Source organism: Strongylocentrotus purpuratus, unplaced genomic scaffold (assembly GCF_000002235.5).
Source record: "Strongylocentrotus purpuratus isolate Spur 01 unplaced genomic scaffold, Spur_5.0 spur5_scaffold_3, whole genome shotgun sequence".
NCBI classification, from domain to species: Eukaryota; Metazoa; Echinodermata; class Echinoidea; order Camarodonta; family Strongylocentrotidae; genus Strongylocentrotus; species Strongylocentrotus purpuratus.
The window spans coordinates 39380290-39402701 of NW_022145609.1; the positions used below are offsets into that span (position 1 = coordinate 39380290).

The window sequence follows — 22412 nt, forward strand, 5'->3', positions numbered from 1 at the left end:
TATCCATGAAATTTCATCAAAACTAGGGAGGATGTGCCACTCAGGACTACTTCCCTTGAATGCCGTACTATTTGATTAATATCCGTACTATTTCAAGTTGATGTTTCCATGATCTGCTTTTAAATCTTGTTTGGTTTCTTTCTTCTTCTTTTTTTTTGCCGCAGATGTCGAAGTTGTACCACCACAAGCTAGACAAGATTTTGATTCCGACGAACCCATTCTTTAAAGGTCCATTGCCTTAGGAAATTAAAAGTTTTATGTCTTGTATCAAGACCCTTTTAAAGCAACATAATAATTGTTTCATAAATAAATGCCTCCTTACATTTTTTACAATTTTTTGAAAACCTCTCCAAGTTGCTCGTCTAATGGTGGACCCCGCCCCTTACAATTCTCAGAGTTCCTCGGAATGATTGACCAAAGGATTAGTGATGTTATATCAAGAACGATCTCCGCTTAGGCAAGCTACGGTGCTTGCTAGCCAGCTCTGCAGGCATTATGTTTGTACACAAACATAAACAATAACTTTTGTTATTAAATAGTGTGCTATGCATCTTTACTTGTTATTTATTGTGGTGAAATTTCACTAATGGCCCAATTTAAAAAAGAGAGCTATACCATGAGTCGAAGAAGGTCGTAATTGATTTGAATGCCTGTATAACGTGTCAACTAAATGCATGCTATAAAGAATTTCAAAGGTAAGAAAAAAATGTTTCATATATCTAAGTGACTGAATGTTTTTCGTACTACCTTCTTCTCAATTTAAAGAAATATTGAAAGTGGTATATCAGAGTGAAGTAACTTGTGTTTTTCCCTTTACAAGCTCTGCTCTTTCTTACTTCACTTTTAAATTTCCTCTCTTGTTATATAAACATTTAGCGATTGCTTTACTTCACACATTCAAGCAATGTATACTATCCCTCCTAAAAAAAACAGTTTGTAGATGTGTTAACAATAGATATGGCGACGAAATGTATCAGCATCTCTGAAATGCCTAAGCATAAAAAATGTGGGCAATTTCTCTGAATTTTATTTTTTTTATTTTTTATGGAACATTGTTTACATTAATTGCCTAGTTCTTGGTATGCAAATGGTGGACACTTTATTAATTTCTTTATATTTTTGTGCTGTACATATGTAGAGGAATCTTGTCATAAGCAATCGTGTTCGTCTGCCAGAAAGTTTGTTTTGTTTTACTCGGGAAGTTGTGAGGATTGTTTATTATGTTCGTACAATGAATTTCAGTATGTTATGTTGTGTTACGTGTAAGCGACGATTCATTTTATAACAGCTCCTATCGTCCTAGCATTCATTGATACTTGATAGTAGGCCTATATTGTGACACATTGAGATACCTTGAACTTGACACTATGTTTACATCTTTTTCGAATTCAAACGAAAATACAAAAGAAAGATGTACAATAATTGTATTCACATTTACAACAGTTTGTTTATTACACATAAAATAAAGTATGTTTTTATCACAAAATCAGTTTATTTTCCTTGTTCTTTTGTTTTGGAGGGAGGGGGATGTATTCAGAGCAAATTCTAAGAAGCAAGATGGTGAACTTTTCATTAAAATGGGACAAATAAGTTGTTATCAAGTTTTGATAGTGATTAAAATGTACAAGATAATAGACATGACGAAATTAAAATAACATGTCCCTCTTGCTTCAATATTGTTATTATACATATCTTCCAGAGGGATCTAAGTCGAGTTCTATAATGAACTTTTCTCAAATTCAGTCTAATTTTGATGAAATTGTTACTATCTTCATTTTGTGGATTTTGCTCTGTTTATTTATTTAATCCAATCTTAAACTACTTGGCTTTTCCTTGTCACGTTGTGATGCATGTGTTTGAATGATTGTACATGTCCGATGTAGTATGATCTTGACGATATTCTTATGAACGGACGACTGATGTTGGTGTGAATATGTTTTTGAGTTGGTGTTGGTAATGTCAGAAGGATGTTGGCATGAACTGGAAAGGGGAGGTACAACGTCGGCACATGGTGGGATACGGGTTGGCATAACGTTGCTTCTACGTCGGCAAATGGTGGAGAAGAGGTTGGCATAACGTTGGTCTAGCATTGGCAAATGGTGGAGGAGGGGTCGGCACTTGGTGGGAAAAGGGTTGGCATTATGTTAGGACAACGTCGGGGAGACGTCGGCACATAGTGTAAAAGGGGTTGACATGACGTTGGTCATACGTCGGGGGGACGTTGGCCCGATGTTGGCTTAATGTCATTTCGTCGCTGTCGAGCCAACGTTGGCCCGCCGGCAAGAAAGCCGTTGGCCCAACATCACATTGGCGACGATGGCGCAACGTAACAGCCCACGACGTCGGCACATGGTGGGATAGGGGTTGGCATAACGTTGGTCCAATGTCGGAACTACGTCGGCACATGGTGGGATAGGGGTTGGAATAACGTTGGCCCTACGTCGTGGAGATGTCGGCACATGGTTGAAAAGGGGTTGGTATAATGTTGGGCCAATGTCGAGGAGACGTCGGCACATGGTGGGATAAGGGTTGGCATAACGTTTATCCAGTGTCGGAACAACGTCGGCACATGGTGGGATAGGGGTTGGCATAACGTTGGTCGTACGTCCGCACATGGTTAAAAAAGGGTTGGGACGACGTTGGTCCAATGTCGGAAAGACGTCGGCATACGGTGGAAAAGAGGTTGGCATAACGTTGGTTCAATGTCGGGAGGACATCGGCACATATGGTCGGATAGGGGTCGGCATAACGTTGGACCGATGTTGGCTTAATGTCATTTTGTCACTGTCGGGCCAACGTTGGCCCGCCGGCAAGAAAGCCGTGGGCCCAACATCATGTTGGCGACGTTGGACCAACGTAACAGCTTACGTTGGCCCCACGTTGGCGTAACGTCGTATTGTTATCTGGGTCCCAGGGTTCTACTCCCCCAGCCATAGGCCATACCTTTATCCATTTAATTCCTATCTAGACAGCTAGATGGGGAATGATTGGGGTAAACAGGCAATCGTGTACAAAAAGCAGGTGCTACAACCTGTGAGTCACCTTATCAAAACTATTTTAATACAAGTCTGTCTAAGAATAAATATAGTGAACTATGAGGGTAATCAGCATGCGCCATCACTTGCAGTGCCCCTACATATATGATTTTTTTTTTTATTTGGTATACTTTTTGAGGGAAGTTTCCCACCATTCTGATTATTTTTTATAATTTCTCTCCCATAGTTGAATCCTGCTCGTACATGTATGTTATAAGACAAATGATACTGTAGATCCGAGGGGAAATTTCTGGGGAGGCAAATTGTCATCAAATTACATCAAAAAAATCAATCATGGGGATGTATTTTATTGAGTTTTTGTGGTTATTTTGCTTCTTAGTATTTTGAGGGTTGGATTTCATACATATTGGCTTTTAAAGAGAAAATGCATAGGCACCAACATACCGGTAGTTATTTTTTCTTCATTCCTCAGGTTATGTTTTTTTATAGTTGGATTTTGTGATTTTTTTTCTTCTCCACATACTTTCGCTACATGTACATGTACATGTAGGTCTACTTCCAACTTTGTTTTCAATCAATGATTTTAAATCCGTACAGAACACCAAATAGCAGAAATGGGCGAGACCTGAAATGAATCTGTAGTAATTCAGGAGGCCCCCTGGTTAATAAACGGATCGTCTTTGCTGCATGTACTACAGTGTACATGTGCATGTGTGTCGTACTAAATTTAGTGTGTGCAGTGCAATGTAGATTTACAGGGAGAAAACTGACTTGGAAGTCACCCCCATTTCATGTAGGGGTAAGCAGAGAAGATCCAGGGAGCTTGAAGCCTGCAGAATCTTGAGAACTTTTTGGATACATGCCAGGGTGTACATTCCTGCTTGGAAAAATTGAAATCCGTTTGACGTCATGGATAGATAGACCTATTGCAGACTATATTGTCAAGTTGGCCAAAGTTGTTCGATGTGTTCCATGTTTTTATGACCTTCAGGTCATTTTTTTTTTTGGGGGGGGGAGGGGGTAAGGGATGCTAAGAATAAACATTCCTGCAATTGTAGAGAACATAAAGGTTGTTTTTGTTTTTATCTGTTTTTTATTTTTGTATGTTCGTGTATTGTATATACATATATACATGTTTATATTTTTTGAATACTGGTACACAGAAACAAATTTATAAACAATGACTGTTAGTATGAAGGATATTTGTGGCCCTCAACTGATTAAACTGTGTCCCTTGTGTGCATTTATGTATGTACCCTGTCTGTATACCAAACTTTATGTATTAATGATAATATAATTTTATGGGCAATGTTGACGAGGTCTTGAGGTGGACTCTTCCTGGAATGTTACATCTACAGTACTAGGCATTAGAATAGGATCCTTGATGCATGTCTGTAAACCTACACGGTCGGTTTATGCCCGAGCTACTATTGATGTTCAATGCAATAATTAGCCCTTGTTGACAATTGCATCAGATTGTCCCTGTACTTGTTCTTGTTTCTTTGTTGATACGTGGCAGTTAGCCAAGAGAGAGAGCCAGATCACGAGACTAGTTCATTCTCCCTGGATCTAAAACATCACCCCATCATGACCTAGTCTGCGAGCCAGACTCTAATTTGACACTTCAGCACAACTCCACAAAGCCTTGCATGAGGCTTGAGCTGAGTCTTGCTCTGTCAGTCCCTCGTTATTTAAAGCAGGTGCAGCTACAACATAGGGCCTGTGTACTGGGATCCCTGCATAGTCTCCTTGTTCAGACCCTTTGTTATGTGGTAAGACTAACAAAGGCTTGTGCCTGCAAATGTTTAAAGGGAGTACATGTACACATCAGCAAGGGAGCATACAGCTAGCTTGTTGTTGTTATTCCTGAACATTCTAAAGTCCACTAGGGCTTTCAAGCTGTAGTCTGCCATAACAGACCCCTTGTTGGACTTTGTTAGTCACAGAATGACTGACATGTAAGATATACAGATTTCACTGTCTAAAGGACTCCATACGCCCTTTACTAAAGCTGATCTTCATATTTGATATAGCCAGATTTAGGCTAGGTTCAAGGCTTTATGGATTGTGTTGATACACATGTATGTCACCAAGTAGAGTCTGCGAGTCCAGACTACCTCTATAAGTGATACGTGGAGGTTACCCAGTAATCAGCATAGTGAACGATTCCACGTAACAGAGGGATTATTTCATCAGCCCTAAGGAACACGCAAGCCAATCACAGAGCTTTGCTTGCACAAAAGGAATAGCTATGCCCTTATAAGGAACTTCCTACTCCTTATATGGAGGGCAGCTCATTTGAGATGCGGTGACGCATAGTATACGTCAGTCAGGGCTGTGATCTATTATTGCATACAATGTATGCAGTGTGCGTGAGACGTTATGAATGTGATTAGGGGCTTGTGGTATATAAAGCACAGTGAAGTCAAGAGATCTTTCTATTCCCAGTCAACTTCATACAGCAATAACAACTCAGTGTCTCTCAGCAATTTTACTCTTCACTATGCAAATTCACATCGCTAAAAAGCTTATTTTATCTTCTTCATTGTGTGCTACTGCAAGCCGAGGTAAACATATTCATTCATTTTGTTCTATTTTTATTCCGGAAAATGATTGTGTGGTAGAAAGATAAGTTCAAGTATGCTTGTATGAGTGCATATAAAGATATGGTCTTATCTTTTTATGTTGATGTACATGTATGCAGATTGAGTTTGTGTGTATGATTACAGTCCTTGTCTCAATCTCATTTTTATTTTCTTGAACAACTTACATGTAGTTTGTGAGAAGTATACAGTATTGCAGTATGTACTACTAGAACATTCCATTTTTATTTTGTACCGTACAGTATTGCACAAGACCTTGCAATGAGAATGCATTAAAGCATTTCCTACACAATTGAAAATGAAACTTATTTTTGTTTCACTGCATGTCCTAAATATAGCCACAAAATCTATTTGTACCCATCCACTTGGTACTATTTATACTGCAGAGCAACTTGTGAATTGTGAGATTTAGGGGAATCCCATTTAATGAATTGCAATGTAACCCAAGTTTGGTATTGTGACATCATCACTAAGGAAGGTATTGCATCAATGGAATTTACCTAAACACTGAAAGGAACGTAACAGGACTTCACACTTCCTTCATTCTAAATTATCCTCATTTTCAGTATCAACTTCATGGATAGAAAATGTTGTCTTGTTATTTTTTTCTGATGCCAATAGTAAATTAAATTAAGGATTTACAAGCAAAAAATTAGAAAAAAAGAGGGGGGGAGAGAGAGAGAAAGAAGGATAAAGAAAGAAGGAGAGAGAAAGAAGGAGAGAGAGAGAGAAAGAAGGAGAGAGAGAGAGAGAGAAAGAAGAGAAAGAGATACACATACATGTACTTATTGAATGAAAGAAACCGAGAGAGAGAGAGAGAGAGAGAGAGAGGGAGAGAGATAGATAGAGAATAACATTTCCATGTATGTATTTGCTTTGAATTATGACTTCTAATATTTAGATCCAACATCTGTACATTACTTTGCAATGCTGATTTCTGTTAATCCAAGATAAGTATCACTTGTAATCCACCCTCTGAAAATTAATTTCTGATTAAATATGTTAGGGTGTGAATGCCCATATAATCTAGAATGACCTACATGTAACTATCCACGGAGAAAAAAACAGCGATAGCAACGAGAAAATGGCCATGTGATTGAGCGTTAACTTCCTGTTGGCTTCTAGGATAGCTGATGGTAAAGATCATTCTATAGCGGATATTTACTCTCACTTAATTCCGCTTTGCTTGATGTTATCGCGTAGGTTTAACAGGAAGAGGATGTGACGTTTGGGGGCGTGTTGGACAGATTTTCAATGCCCTTAGAAATTGAGGCTACCATGTTTGGCTTCAAGCATACAAGGATCCGTGATACATGTAATTGATTTCATGACATTTATAGGTCTTGTGGAAAAAATGTGGAAGGTTCATTTGTGAGAAAAATGAAAGATTTCTCCAGTGTAAGGGTGATATCCTGTTTAAATAAATTGTATGTAAAACCACAAAGGAGGGCATTTTACAGGGTGGAATCGTGTAGGTTGTTCTCTTAAATCTCTTTGCATACAAGTACATTTTAGTAATGTACATGTAAGGTACATGTACTATAGGTTCTGTTAACTAGTGCTTAGTATTTCACATTATACATGTACACTGAATATACTAGACCTGACTACATGTCCCTCACACATACAGAACTGTATAGTAGTAGTCAAGTGTTTTGATTTTGAAATGGAAGAAAGTATTACAAGTAGGCAAAAAGCCAAGCACAATTGATGCATGCATTGGTGTACATGTACATGTAGGATGTAAACAATCTATTGTTGCATCATCATTCATATCACGAGATGGGGGCCTGTAAGAAGGTACACAACAATGTGGTCATGTGATCACAACAGACGAGATGTGTGTACCGAAGCGGTGCAGGGAGGCTTCTAAAATTCTTTTATGATACCATACTGTTTATTTACTTTAGTTGATGTTTCCCAATCTTGCACTTTGAGTCCATAGTGCGTACACCTCTCCCTTTTAATTGTGTATCTGTTATTTGTTTGAACACAAGATTTTATTCTTTGTTTATAAACGGGATTTTTAGTAAGTTTTTCCCCCTTCTCTCATGGATTGAAGCAAGTCATGTACATGTATATGGACATGTATCATAAAGTATGAGTCATGATAATCTTAAATTTTATTGACAATAATGATTTTAGCTACATTTGTATGTGGCATGTCTGCTAGTGCACACATTGCAGGGGAAAATACTTTCCTGACTGCATCAAACTTACATTTAAACTGAAATTAATCATGAAAAGAAAAAGTGCTGTTGTGTATGAAATGTGGATTCTAATTAATTGGTTATGTCCATAGAGAGACTAAATTCATTGATTTGATAGTCACATGATCATAAGACTCTGACTAGCCACGCATGTACGTGCACAGCCACAATCTATTCTAGTGTACCTGTACATGGAGCCCCTTCCTGAAACGGGTCTTGTAGTGACCCTTCTAAAAAGTTTATTTACAAACAAAGATTGTACCAGTAAGGCCTTGATATGCCTACTGGTCAGAAGGTCTGATGACCTTCGTCCAGCTTGTGATGTCCTAAACCTTCAGCCTTCAGGCTTAGGAAAAGCTTCAATGACCACTGTCCAATATCTTACTGGAGTTCAAGTGGAATATAGTGACCAGGAATTTCTTTTGTCTGTTTGAGCATGGTTTTAGGCTTTGAGGTCAGGTTATTTGGAAGATGATCCTTGGTTTGTAGGCTATTTATTGAAGTTTGGTAATGGTGGAGAATGGAAAAGCTGTTTTTCTATTCCCTTAATTTATAATCTTTGCTATACATTCCAAATATACGAAGGCGTAGAGTTTATGATATACAATGCCTTGGAGGTGAATAAAAAGTTCCATACAAAATCATTGAAAGCTTTTTTTAAATAAATCAATTCCGTACTGGCAATATTTCAACAGGACAGTTCTCTCTCACCGTCTCTCCCTCTCCGTCCCTCCCCCTCTACCTCCATCCATCCTTCTCTTTGGATTTCTCTTTGTCAATATCGTCTTTATCTTCTCGTCTTTCATTTCATCTCTTATATTCCATTTGTAACTGCTGACCTACATATGCCTTACTATTGTCTCTCTCAATTCTATCCAAATGCCCTTCATTTGAACCCAAACATCTTGTTTTCTGTGTTGATAGGGATACCCTAGAGCACACATTTCCTAAAAAGGGTTTACCCTTGCCAGTGGTTTTCCTGCCAAGCCCACTCCCATTGCCTACCCCTGTTCGGGGTGAAACTGTCAGGATCAGCGACAGAATACTAGAATTTGTTGTTGTTGCCAAAGTATTATCAGTAGGCCTAGACATGTACATGCATATGTTTGCTTCTCGATGGCCCCTCCCCCTATTTTAGGTCTTGTTAAAATGCTCTCTTTGATTTGCTATTTATTCATTGTATACAGTTCACTCTACTAAGGGTATACTTGTACATGTATGTTGGTAGTCAATTACAGGTATACTAAACATCTGTGGTCCTTTGATCATGCTGTGTTGATGTCTCTGTCTGTGATCCTTGAAGTCTTTTTAAGGGAGTCACTCGTCAGTTTCCATTATGTGCAAAAAGCCATAATTCGCTGGCACCAGACTTGGTGGATAAAAATCATTAATGTGTGTACAAGGTACTAGGTCTGCACACAGCGAACCAGTAGGCCAATCAAGAAATACCCCTCGTCTCTCGGAGGGTAAGGGTCCTTAGAGTTTGTGACAGGTCCCTGACAGGACCTACTGTACGTGGTCTTTAGTTAGTCTCGTTGTGATTGATGGATGCCAGGAAGCGGGGCTAGACTAGACTAGGCTAGATGGGTTGAAGTTCAGTGTCAGGTCATCATTGCACAGGCGTTGGAAAAATTCCTCTCGGGAGTTGAATCAGAGGTCAAGCGGGGACTGGGAGGGAAAGGGACAGGGAGAGGGAGAGAGAGATGGAACAGTGTTTGTGACAGATCATGGAGATGGAGAGAGAGAGAGAGAGAGAGAGAGAGAGAGAGAGAGAGAGAGAGCGCAAGAGAGATGAAAAGAGGAGGGTGGGGATGACAGATGTCTATTAGAACAAGCAAGACAGTGAAACAATGAATGGGTAATTGGGTACACTACCTCCATGGTATTAGCAAACAAAGAGTCCAATAGAGAGAAGAAGAGAGAGAGAGAGAGAGAGATGGAGAGAGACGAAGAGATATGGAGATATGGAATTTCATGCAAGTTTGAGTCCGCGAGTTCAAGATCCAGTCACCTCGAAAATGGCCCTTCCTAACGAGCTTTCCAGGAGTTCAAAACTATGTAGTTAACTCAAGCATTCTAATGCCATATGCCTGTCAAATCGTCTATTGGCATGCATCAAACACAACATGCTCTGTCTATTACACAGCAAATTCTGGATTTAAAAAATCAAGCATTTGTGAACTAAGGGGAATGTTTGTTTGTGTTGTGAAATAGCTTTTGGGTGCAGGCCAATGATGTACAGGCATGTGGCAATATTTGTTGTGCTTTGTTTAAAAGAAATGCAGATTATTGGTAAAATGAAAATGAATGCTCCAAACTTGATATGGAAAATCATGTGATCCATGTGATCTCTCTCATATACAATATGAAGGATTCAGTTATATGTCTACATGAAATCAGTGAATTGATTGGAGTTCTTGATTTGTTTTCTTTTGATGCAGGTAATGCGTTCCTTTGTGTTCCCGACCGTCTGCCCTCAGGATTCTTACCCGAGCCAGGAAACGACACCGGTATGTTCCATCACATTCATTATTTTCTAGAGTGTTTCTGTCTGCTGAGAGCCAGAAGGGCAATGACTCTGTCTGTGTGTCAGAGGCAATGCCCTTCTGGCTCCAAATAGATGATTTTTAAGAACAATTAAACCATCATGTTACATGCAACATCCTTTGCTTAAGGTGTGGTCCTCTAGGTTTAGGATCTCTGACTGCTAGGGTTTTAGCTCAGAAGTATTTGAAATACATCCATTTAGAAAGGCTGATAAAGATGGTCTAAGCCATGAAGATAACAATAAAACAAACAAACAAACATATTATGATGGGATGAGTACATGATGCATGTGCATCTAGATGGTGGTCCCTCGATTGACTTTCATTTGCATTGCTTCTTCTTGGCATTTGAGCCCTGCAGTGCCAGATGAGGAGCAGAAATAAAACATAAAAGCATATATACAATCTCACGTTCATGTTAGTAATCATTAGTCTGTTAGAAATGTTATCCTTATTTTTTGTTTTGTTTGTCCATCCAGATAACCAAGATGCCAACAGGTGATAAGATGACCGTCTCTCAGCGCCCGCCTGCTACGGCAGCCGTCCAGATGCCCGATTGCAAGGCGACCGCTGAGAATTACGCCAACAACAACATAGCCGATGAAACATGCTTGCTCTCAGGTGAGTCATTAACATAATTATCATGTTGGAAAATGTCACAGTAAACTGAGGTGGCAAGATATACATGTGCAATGTGCCACATAATTGTCTCATCGTATTAGATGCAGATTATAAGTGAGTACGTGTAGGACCTTCGTTGTGCGCAGCCACCTTTTCCATCCCCACTTTCAATACCATAGAAGAAAAAAATCTGTGGCAGTTAAACTCGTCATGTTGAAGACTGGTAATATGTGAACGAGCCTTTAGCTTGATATGAATCTAATTTTCTTCTCTCTGTTTTTTTCCTAGTACATGTATATGTGCATTACAAGTTATTGCTGTCAAACCAAAAAGTTGCCTTCACCCCCAAAGATAGCTGTCAAAATATTATCCCTTCTACTGATTTTTTTCTTTCCATCACAAATATAAATTAGTACATGTCAGGTGATGCTGCTCATTCCCTCATTGTTTTGACACTTGTTATGTCTGTACAAGGCCTTTCAAAGGGAGCAAAGTACAACATATTTAACAGCACTTAAAGAGATAAATTGGCAATTAAAAGATTACAACTGTTTACACGTACCCTTGATCTCTACATTGTAAATTAATTTGACATGTAGATTTCATTGTATGGGTGTTTGCGCAGATCTGTCCGTGATATTATACCAATAATCATTTAATATGATGTAAATTCAGCTTTTTGATTTACATGTACCCTAGATTTTTGTCCAGAACAGCAGATGCCTTCTGTTGAATAAAAAAAAAAAAAAAAAAAAGGTTCATTGAAATGTCCCTCATTCTTTAATCCCTAATGCTCATGACAAATATTTTGTTTTGACTTTTGAGCAATGCATCAATTGATTCTGCCATCACAGAATTATGAAATACATGGTATGAACATGAAGTAATTATTGAATCAACAATCACCTATCAGGGGGCATGAACAGAGGATAAGTAGATTACTGTGATATGGCATATATAGTAAACATTGGCACATGATAGAATTCTTGTTGGCCTTATCAAAACAACAATAAAATTTAGCAATCATGTTTTCCATTCTTGGGTGACATTGCCAATCAGTGGACACAATCACAGGGATAACCAACTTTCATTGGGGTCATAAATAGGGATTACTACTCATTATGACAAATTAGGACAATTATGGCTAATTCATTGAATGGAAGGACTCTTATCCAAGTGTCAAAATTCATTCTCACTTAATTACATTCGTTCATTTACATGTCAAAGTAAGGTGCAGATAAAATGATCGACCCATATTTATTAAAACTCTTAAACTCCAATGCAATCTGTATTTAAGTGACACATGTAGAGTTCAAGGGATTAATTAATGCACAAGCACTACATAGTATTGATGAAATTTAGACCCTTCTCTTTCTAGTTTTATCTTTGCCTGTATCATGCACATTCAAATCTGCCCTTAGCAACAGCCCACAATACACCCTCAATCTGTTAGTAAGATGAATCATCCTCTTAATACATTCCAGACCAATGATCTCATATAGGAGCACTCTTTACAATATGAAGTGAAACGAAAAACCACAGGATATATTCCCCATTCATAATGCAGCAGATATGATGTCATCGTCTATGGATTTGCTCACTCATCTGAAACAGCGTGTGTCGCAATGACTACCAGTGTCAAAGAATACCAGTACATCATTCGTTCACAGACAGAAGGGTGTTAACTCTGTGTTAGAGTACATGAGTTAACACCCTTATTGCACGAAACAGTTGAAATCATCCGTTCACTGCACAGCCAGGAGGGTGTTAACTCTGTGTTAGAGTACATGAGTTAACACCCTTATTGCACGAAACAGTTGAAATCATCCGTTCACTGCACAGCCAGGAGGGTGTTAACTCTGTGTTAGAATACATGAGTTAACACCCTTATTGCACGAAACAGTTGAAATCATCCGTTCACTGCACAGCCAGGAGGGTGTTAACTCTGTGTTAGAATACATGAGTTAACACCCTTATTGCACGAAACAGTTGAAATCATCCGTTCCCTGCACAGCCAGGAGGGTGTTAACTCTGTGTTCAAGTACATGAGTTAACACCTAAACAGACGGAATTACCGTTGCCTGATGCAATCTCACTCTCTTGCTCAATCCCAATGAAATCGGAGTGTACCATTCATTAGGTTTCAAGGCAATTACTATATATGCATGCATGCAATGACTTGTGTGTGTGCTCCCCAGGCAGCGGGATCGAGTAGGGGATGATCACAAATGCCAAGGTTACGCTTAATGGAGACAGAAATTGCCTGGGATTGAAGCGACAATGGTCGCAGAGGTGTGGTTTTGAAATTTGATTGGGATTATGAGCTGTCCTGTGAAGTGTATGTCTATGACTTCGACATTTTCAGTGGCACGTGTATAACACTTCTCTTTTTGAGTGAAAAATGATGCAGAGATATCATCTGCTTTAATGTTCCTGATTGTCTGGCTAAACTCTTGTCCCAATGTGCATACACGAAAACAAGATGCAATAATAATTCTTCTCTTCTCTTACAGCTGCATGCACATTATAGTTATAGAGTTCAAACGTTTATTTGATTTCAGATTTCGCATAGGAAAGAAAAACAAATTTGATCTTTAATTTCCATTTGCTTTCGGAGCTTTCCCAAATTAAAAAAAAAGAGTGTGGGCAGGGCACACATCCTAAATTTTTTAATTGGAGAGATAGGAAAATCACCTTTTACCTTGCTACACATACATTGTAACTAATGAACGACTTTTCTTTTTGTTTCATTGTTGCAGAACAAATGGACCTCATGATGAGTATTTCGTCTGTGGAAGACTTCCACAGTGGTCTAGATGACAGCAGGAGGAAGCGCAAGAAGAAGAAGAAGAGGACTTCAGGAATCGTGCCAAATAGATTTGAAGGTGAGCCCTGGCTCCAGCAGATCAGAATAATGTGGAACGGCTCTTGCTTTCTGCTCGAGTCTCAGCTCATTCTTTAGTAATTCACTCGTTGAATTGATGTGATTTATGACATACAGTACAGTAGAGAGTTTATTGAATATTTTAGGTATTTTTTTTTTTTTTTTGGGGGGGGATCACCATGTCAAAAGGAATCACTTAAATACTCTGAGAATGGCAATTTTAGAAGATACATCTTTAACAGAAATGTGGTGCCAAGTACTGTACAAGGCTTGAACCCTCATTAGACATCAATTAGACGTTGCAGTGAAAACGTTAGCAGTAGGATTATTGTGTTTAAATCATGACATTTTGCCAAAGAAAAGTGATGCAAAAAGTAACCGATGGCATATTCTTTTTCTTCCCCTTTTTTTGTAGATGTGTATGATTTGACTGGAGAGCTTCTGGGCTCTGGGTCGTATGCTTCAGTGAGAACCTGTCGACAGATTTCTTCAGGAAAGGAGTATGCCGTCAAGGTGAGCTTTCATTCTACAATTAAGTGGAAAGAAAAATCCACAAAAAAGTTTTTAACAATTATGATGGAGTTTCCAGTAAAAACTAGCTGTTCGGTAGTTCCATTTGCTCATATTAATCCTTAATAGTTTTAAATTGGCAACATTTCAGCAAAATTTCTTTCCTTGTTTGTCAATTTCAGATACATGACTTTTTAAACTAGGTAGCAAAGAAGAAATTATCAAATTGTTGCCAATTTGAAGAAGAAAGGGTCTATTTCCTGATCGATCGTCTAACATATAGGTGTGATGGTAATACTTGGATCTGTAATGCAAATACTAAGAATGATTGTTATTGTTTACGTAGCCTATTGTTTCATCATCCTCATCTTGATCACCACCACCACCACCACCACCACCACCATCACCACCAGCAATCAATCTATTTTTAGTCCTCACTATCTTCATCTTTGTGTGATGTCTTGCTGTTGTTGTAGATGATGGAGAAGAGACCAGGAAACAGTCGTACCAAGATCTTCAGGGAGGTAGAGACACTCTACCACTGTCAGGGACATAATAACATTCTGCAGCTGATTGAATACTTTGAAGACGATGACAGGTACGTTTAAGTCTTGAAAGTAGAGAAGAAGGAAGATACGTTTCTAGTCCATCCAGGATGTCATTCTTGGTGTTGTTGCCAGATATCAATCCCTGACACCCCCCTTAATTTCAAGTTTTTTAAAGGCTTTATATTGCACAGAACATATTAGGCTCCTGTTCATTTTGGTCTCATTTTTTGCTTAATGAGTGAAACCGACTAGTATGCCCAACTCACAACGGGTTCAGTTGCACACATTTAGAAAAACATCTCCCAATCTCGACATTGGTCTCAGATATATATATTTTTGTATAGAAAAGCATGTCCCTTAAAAACATCTCCATTGTTATCCTGTTGACAGGTTCTACCTCATCTTTGAGAAGATGTACGGAGGTGCCTTACTGCAGCACATCGAGCAGCGCGGGACCTTCACTGAACAGGAGGCTAGTCAGGTCATCCGAGACATCGCCAGTGCCCTCTCATTCCTTCACAACAAAGGTAAGTGCTGATCCACCATATGCTCCCATGATGTTTTATCCAGGCTTACTTTGTTGAAGATATAGGGCTAGTTTGATAGCATTTGTCATTAGAAGTCCTTTAGGAAAGACCGCTCTTGCATAAGAGATCACCTCTCCCGTTTCCTTGAGTGGTCTTTGCAAACAGGTTTGATTAGCAGTTTGTGAAGCCTCAAATTGTATATGTTGTTCACTTTGTTTAATCTGTGTTTATCAGATGTTTTAGAGAGAATTTCAATATTTGTCTTCTTAAGATAGATGCAAAACATTCTCTTTGAATTTTTAATGTTTTGCAGGTATTGCCCACCGTGACCTCAAACCAGAGAACATCCTGTGCGAGAGCATGTACAGCATCTCACCAATCAAGATCTGTGACTTTGGCCTTGGAAGCGGGATCCACCTCAGCAGCCAGTACAACACCCCCGTCACCACGCCCGAGCTACTCACCCCCGTGGGCTCGGCAGAGTTCATGGCACCGGAGATTGTGGAGGCGTTCATCTACGACCTACAGGCCACCGTGTATGATAAGAGATGTGACCTCTGGAGTCTAGGAGTGATCCTCTACATCCTGCTGTGTGGCCACCCGCCCTTCGTAGGGTCCTGTGGTGAAGACTGTGGCTGGGATAGAGGAGAGGCCTGTCAAGACTGTGAGGTGGGTCAAATCACTGTACACCTTATTTCATTTCAGTTGGCATTGGAGTGAAATTGTTCAGAATTTCAAGGACCCCTGAATACATGTATTTGAAGTCTATTGACAAAATATTGGAAGACCTAAAAGGTGACTGGAAATGTGTGAACATCCTAAAACTTACTCTGGAATGCTGCTGGAGGAGTAATTTTAGTGTTGTGTATACATGTATGACATCAATATGAAAAAGCATGCATTGATAGTGCCTGATCAAAAGCCCTTTGAATTCTTCATGCGCATCACTTATGCATGTGAAGACCCACACAGGATATGAAATGGATTTGTATTGTCATCAATATACAGATTGGAAGTTGAACCAATTACAATGAGAGTTGTGTTCCAGGGTTTTAAATTATTATTTATTCTTTGATAACAGGAGCTGCTGTTGCACTGCATACAGTCTGGGGAGTATGACTTCCATGGTGCGGAGTGGGAACACATCTCTGCTGGGGCCAAGGATCTTATCTCACACCTGTTGGTTCGGGATGCCAAGCAGAGATACACCGCAGGCATGGTCCTCAATCACCCATGGGTCAAACAGGTAGGTCACAAAGTCACAGAGTAGGGCCTAAGAGGGGGACAAGGGTCATCCATCATTTTCTCTGGGCTGTATTTCTTCCAATGATATAGGGGTGGTCGGGACTAGTGTAACGTGATGTGTTTGGTCCAGGTTTGAAGAAAGGAATTCTTAGCGTAGAAAATTCATTGTGTGTGGAGCAATTGTCACTGTTAGCGTAGAAAATTCATTTTATGTGGAGCAATTGTCACTGGAGTAAGAGTCCTATGACCACTTGAAGACCATCTTGCAAACATTTAGAAGATGTTAATTTGAAAATCAGACCTTAAAAATCACAATAAGGAGATGGAATATGACATTCTCAACCTCTCTTGGTATTCACACGATGAAATGTCCCGCAGGCTTTCTTTTTAACTCTGATGATGCTGACCTTTTCAGGTCATATGGAAAGGAACAACATTGATATTCCAACACACATGATGAAGAATTTTTTGTCAATTTTTAAATATAGATTGTAAAGATGTCATGGTTTGCAGTCTTGTATGATTAGTTTGCTATCTTTCTTTGATAATAGCCTCCAAGCACACCTCTTCTGACCCCTGCAATCATCAAACGCAACAACAGTGCCAAAGATCTGAGCCAGTTTGCAGCGGATGCTGTTGCCTGCAACCGCCTCGTCGCTCAGAAGGAGGAGGACGAGATTCAAGAAGAAGTGATCGAGGAGGATGTCGATACCGAGGACGACGGCGGCATCTGCATCATCAGACCCTCTGGCCAACTCAACAACGGTGGACTCAACAACTTTGGCCTGTCGCCTCCGGGTCAGTCGGCATTGGCCAAGCGACGTGCAGCGATGCACAGCCAAGGGAGGGACCAGTGTATTACGATCCAGGCATAGAGGAGTGGTCTTTGAGACGGACTAGATTTAGGACAGTGTGTGAAAGATTCTTGGTAAACCTCATCCATCAAAATCAGACTAATTGACGCTTTCTTGATAAAGCATGGAAGCTTGCAAAGCTTAACGGACTTGATGTGTGTCTTGAGCAAATTGTGACCGACCAAAGTGTAGTTGATCTTAAGGCAATGATTGAGGTAGGAGCCTAGCTCTGCTCGTTTCGTTGGCCTGTAAGTTTGTAAGAACGGATTCAAGTGTAATAAGGAAAATGGAGCTTTCGTAGAGTAAGAATTCCATGCAGACAGTGGCTTGTGCTTCATTACTTCTGGTTTGTTTGATTTATTTAGAGCTATTTCCTTGTCGGAAACAGATTGAATTTCTCTTACCTCTGTTGTACCCAATGCATAATCACTGACTTGTTTTTCACATTGTGTATAATTTAAATCGAATGTCACTTATGGGTTATCGACTTTGATTTGTTTATGTATATGATTATCATGTACAATTTGAAAAAGAAAAAAAAAAGAAAGAAAAAAAAAGAAAAACAATAGAAGGTCAAATAACCCACTGACTAAGGCAAGCCAATTTGCAAGTAAACTATGAAGCACGGCTACGTGTTCTGTGGTGACTTTTTCTATAACAGCATTTGTGTATTCGTAAGCCAATGTGAAAGAGAAGATCAAATATTTTTTAAACAGTCTATTTTTATTTGTTGGTTGATATCGTGCAAGATTTGATAGTCTTCCCTCTAGGAGGTAGAGATGTGGGACGGGGATCCTAATGTGCTAGTCATTTCTCATTAGATAAACATGAAATAAAAATACAATAAAATGGCTTATTAAAGTGCTGTTTTTCGTGTATGAAGGACCGAATAAATTCACATTTCTGAAGCCATTCGTGCGAGAAACATCAGCATGTTTAGTAGTATTTCAAAAATATCAATATCGTTATTATTTTTGATCGATAAAACATTCCATGTATTTGAAATTTGGCCTTTTACCAATATCAAAAGGTTACTAATGTTTTTGTTTACCAGCACTGAAGTTGCTTCAAAATAATTATAGGGCTCCTTTTGTTTTGTTTTTAGAGGGTGGTTATGTTGGCATTAAAATTTTACTTCAAATTCATAAAAGTGGTCAGTTCCCTATGAAAAATCATGCAAAATGTTTATTTTATTCTTTGTACCTTTGTGAAATTCATTTCTTGTACATACTGTTTGGATTGTGTACAGATTTGTAAATAATATGCAACAACAAGAGAAAAGGAATCATTATTGCATGAGGGAGAACGTTGAAAGCTTGAATTTGAAGTGCTATTAATAGATTATGTTCTATAAGTCAGTCGGTCATGGGGCATCGCCTGTTAATGAACAGAACGGTATACTTTTAACATTACGTCTGGAAAGTTAGATTTAAGATTTAATTTTGCAAATCTTTACTACATTAGATTACTTGCACAATTCAAAGAACAACAAAAAAAGAGTTAACTTTGTGTACTCTTATTTGGAAGTAACACAAGAATTTTCATGTTTCTGATCGAGTCTGACGTGCTAAAAATGGTGATGACAATCTAGGGTTAAAGTTCCGCCATATAGCGGTTTAAACAGTTATGGGGTTCAGGCTCTTTCAGATATGACGCGGTAAACCACAAACAAAATAATCCACGTTTGTAAATGAATGGCAACTCAACTGCTTGCATTAAGGTTCAGTGCACATTTATTGAGTCTGTGTCATAAGATAGAGAAATGTGCCAGTGTATTACTTTAAGTCAACATAAAAATGATGCTGTGATTTTGCCTTGTCATATCAGAATGAAGCCTTAGATCTTCAAAACACGTAGAGAACCATTCAAGTCTTCCTTGTACTTGTGTGTTAAAACAAAAGACAGTACACACCTTAAGGTACAGTTCAAAGTTCATTGCTACAAGACTCTTTCATTCAGAGTGCACAGATGAGGGACACTGGTCACCTGATCGATCCTGTGCTATCTACACTGGTCACCTGATCGATCATGTGGTATCTAAAACGGGGGCATTGTCTGTCATATGTATCTGCTTCATAATGCGAGTTTTAATTGTGAAGGAGACATAAAACGGGATATATGGCTAAAAATGTTAAACGGGATTGGAAAAGAACACTTTGCATACCTTTATGAAATGAAGGAAGGAAAAGCTGTATTTAAAAAAAAAGGGATATGTCTCCAAAAGGGGGAAGAAAAAGAAGAAAAAAAAGATGGGACAGTTAAGGCCAATGCGATTACTAGTAAGAAAAGCATGTCCAGTTTTAACACTAACATTTTTTTGGGAAACTTTCCTGTGTCTTTAAAAAGGGATCTTCAAATCATGCAACTCTTGTTGGTTCCCTATCGCAATGACAGGGAAACCTCATGCAGTCCTTCCAATCAAGAAAGCCCCCTTGTACCACTGAACTCCCTTGTGATGTGTAGTACCTTTTGATAGGAACCTGGTGCAATTCTTGTGAGCGATGTAGACTAATATCGCTCTAGGTTTATTTTCATTATGGGTACAGTTCAAAATTACACTTAATTCTTCTGATGAATCATGTGGAGTTGTTTTTTAAAACAGTTTCCCCTGTGAAATTGCACGTTTCTGCTAAATGTTGATTTATAGAAAGGCATTTAGAAGCAGGTCTTCTAAGGCTTTTATAGATCTAGTTGGGGATTACTTACTCTTTGCGAGTCATTTAAAATAAAGGTTTGAAATAAAATTGAACAAAGACGCTATGTGTGGGTCTACGAGATTAGGTTGTGATATATATATATGAAAATATATAAGTAAAAAATAATAAGTAAAAGCTAGAAAATTTGTTTAGTTTTGGTCTTGAATGGAGGTACGATTCACATACGTATTGGGTTTACTTGTGCTCAAGAACACATGTGCAATATAAGTTGAGCTTTACACATTGTTGATCTAAAATATATATCAAGTTACTGAAGGCATTATGTCGTGTGAAATGAAATGCAAATTCAGATAAGAAATTTAACTTTTTCATTTCCATTATCATTAAAATCTTACCAGATATGAAACTGGTTTTAATTTCAAAGTGATCAGGTTTTCATTTCCTTTGGTGCATTTTAGAAGTTTATCATTTTTATACCGATTTGCTATCCTTTTTGTATTATGTTTTATATTATTTGTAACTTTTGGCCCAGCCGGGCCGTTAGATTTCTTTTTTCATTTTTCTAAGTTTGGGTATTAAAACTCTCTTATTTTTCTGTAATGCAAAACCAGAAATCTTCTGCAAATGGCAAACAACAGGGATTTTTCACGGCAAGGGATTTTTGGAAACCCAAGTATTAACATTGTTGTTGTAGTTGTCATTCAGTTATTATATGAATATTAAGCCACTCGCAACATCTATGCTTATTTCAGGGGAGAGTAAGTTTCTGGTTCTGTTTTGTTTGAAGGTAGGGTTAATAAGACATGGCCACATCGAGAGATGTAGAAAGCAGTGTAGTTGATGTTCATTCTGTAGGGAGTTAAGGACGCTTTTCTTTCCTGTATTGTATGACGTGTACTAGCTTTCAGCAAAGAAGTTTCATGTCAGCCTGCTGGCCAGGCTTATGCTGTTGATTTTAAGAGAAAATGTGACACCTCTACAATGTTTTTCATAGAACTTTATTGAAACACGGCATTGATTAATTGCGTTTTCTTTTGGTACAATATTGATGTGAGATCAAAAGCATTCAGGAAACGTGACATGTTGGCATGAAGGTGATCTGAATGAATGTCTTCCTTCATGTTTTCATGCCGTGCAAGTATTTTGGCTTTAGTTGGAAGCATCAGATGATGGGATTGCTTAGCAAATATTTTGCTGAGAATTCAAGATGGGTGCACTCATCTATACATGGAGTGTGTCGTTTTGGAGAGTTATGTGAAGGTCACCTTTGACTTCCTTTCACGTTATGCCAGCAGGTCAAATTTTCTTGTCTAATATGATATGTAGATGCCATATGCAGTGCCTTTTTTAGGAGATGTTTTGAAGAAAATGACCATTCCTACCAATATGTGGTGATAAATTTAAGGGGGGGGGGGGTATTAAAAAAAAGCTATCATGTTTGTGCTATGTGAGAAAGGAGTAAATAATGTGCATTCGTTTTTTTCTTGGAATGGGGGCATTATTATACGATTGGTAATTTGTTTTGGAAAAAAAGTTTTTTTAAACGAAAACGTGAAATTAAATATTCAGGGGGGTTGGGAGAGATATGCAGGTTATCAAGATGTGTATTCTACAGTTTACTTTCAGAATGGATATCATTATCAACACCAGACAGTACTGCTTACTCACGCCATCGGGGTCCAATTAGGGGGTCTAATTCTTTTGTACGTTTTGTGTGGGATAAGTTTTCATTATCCCCCATCTTCTTCATGGGGTGTGTTAACATGATTTCATCCTTGGTTTATACATAAGAATGATGTTTCTGTGTGAATTTAAGTTAAGAAGACTCAGATGTATGGGTTTTGGAGGTGATTTTGGCTTGAACTATCAGTATTGTAGTACACACATTGTCTTTATGTTTCTGTGGAGAAGAACTTTTAAACACAGCTTTATTTGAAAAACACAATGTATTTGAGAGATCCAATAAAAGTCTGGAAACAATATCTTGGTTGCGTTTCTATTTTCATTTATTGTGTATAGCAAACATCGTCTGTGTGGAGCCAGAAGGGCACCAACTCATATCCTTTAGTAGTGTTAACACCCTCTTGGCTCTAATCAGATACTACATGTATGTATTATTAATGGAATGGGCTCTACTCTATTCAGAATTAACATCAGTATTCTACGTAGTATTCAGAATTTCAGATTACATCTGAGCATTTTGTATTCACT

General features: G+C 38.6%; 1 protein-coding gene across 3 annotated transcripts in view; it reads left to right on the plus strand.

Moving 5' to 3' along the window:
* LOC575733 (Mnk1 protein) overlaps positions 1-22183 on the plus strand; it is a 35274-nt gene extending 13091 nt beyond the window's left edge. For 2 of the 3 annotated variants that reach the window (XM_774812.5, XM_011682492.2), the window contains exons 2-10: positions 10251-10319; positions 10835-10976; positions 13736-13861; positions 14276-14373; positions 14847-14968; positions 15309-15445; positions 15759-16114; positions 16527-16691; positions 17242-22183. In XM_774812.5, the coding sequence (XP_779905.1) occupies positions 10254-10319; positions 10835-10976; positions 13736-13861; positions 14276-14373; positions 14847-14968; positions 15309-15445; positions 15759-16114; positions 16527-16691; positions 17242-17565 (1536 nt within the window). In that variant the 5' untranslated portion in view covers positions 10251-10253 and the 3' untranslated portion in view covers positions 17566-22183. Of the gene's footprint in view, positions 1-5308; positions 5564-10250; positions 10320-10834; positions 10977-13735; positions 13862-14275; positions 14374-14846; positions 14969-15308; positions 15446-15758; positions 16115-16526; positions 16692-17241 lie in introns of those variants that run through there. The other variant, XM_011682491.2, reaches the window with a different exon arrangement.
* Positions 22184-22412: the final 229 nt, after the last annotated feature.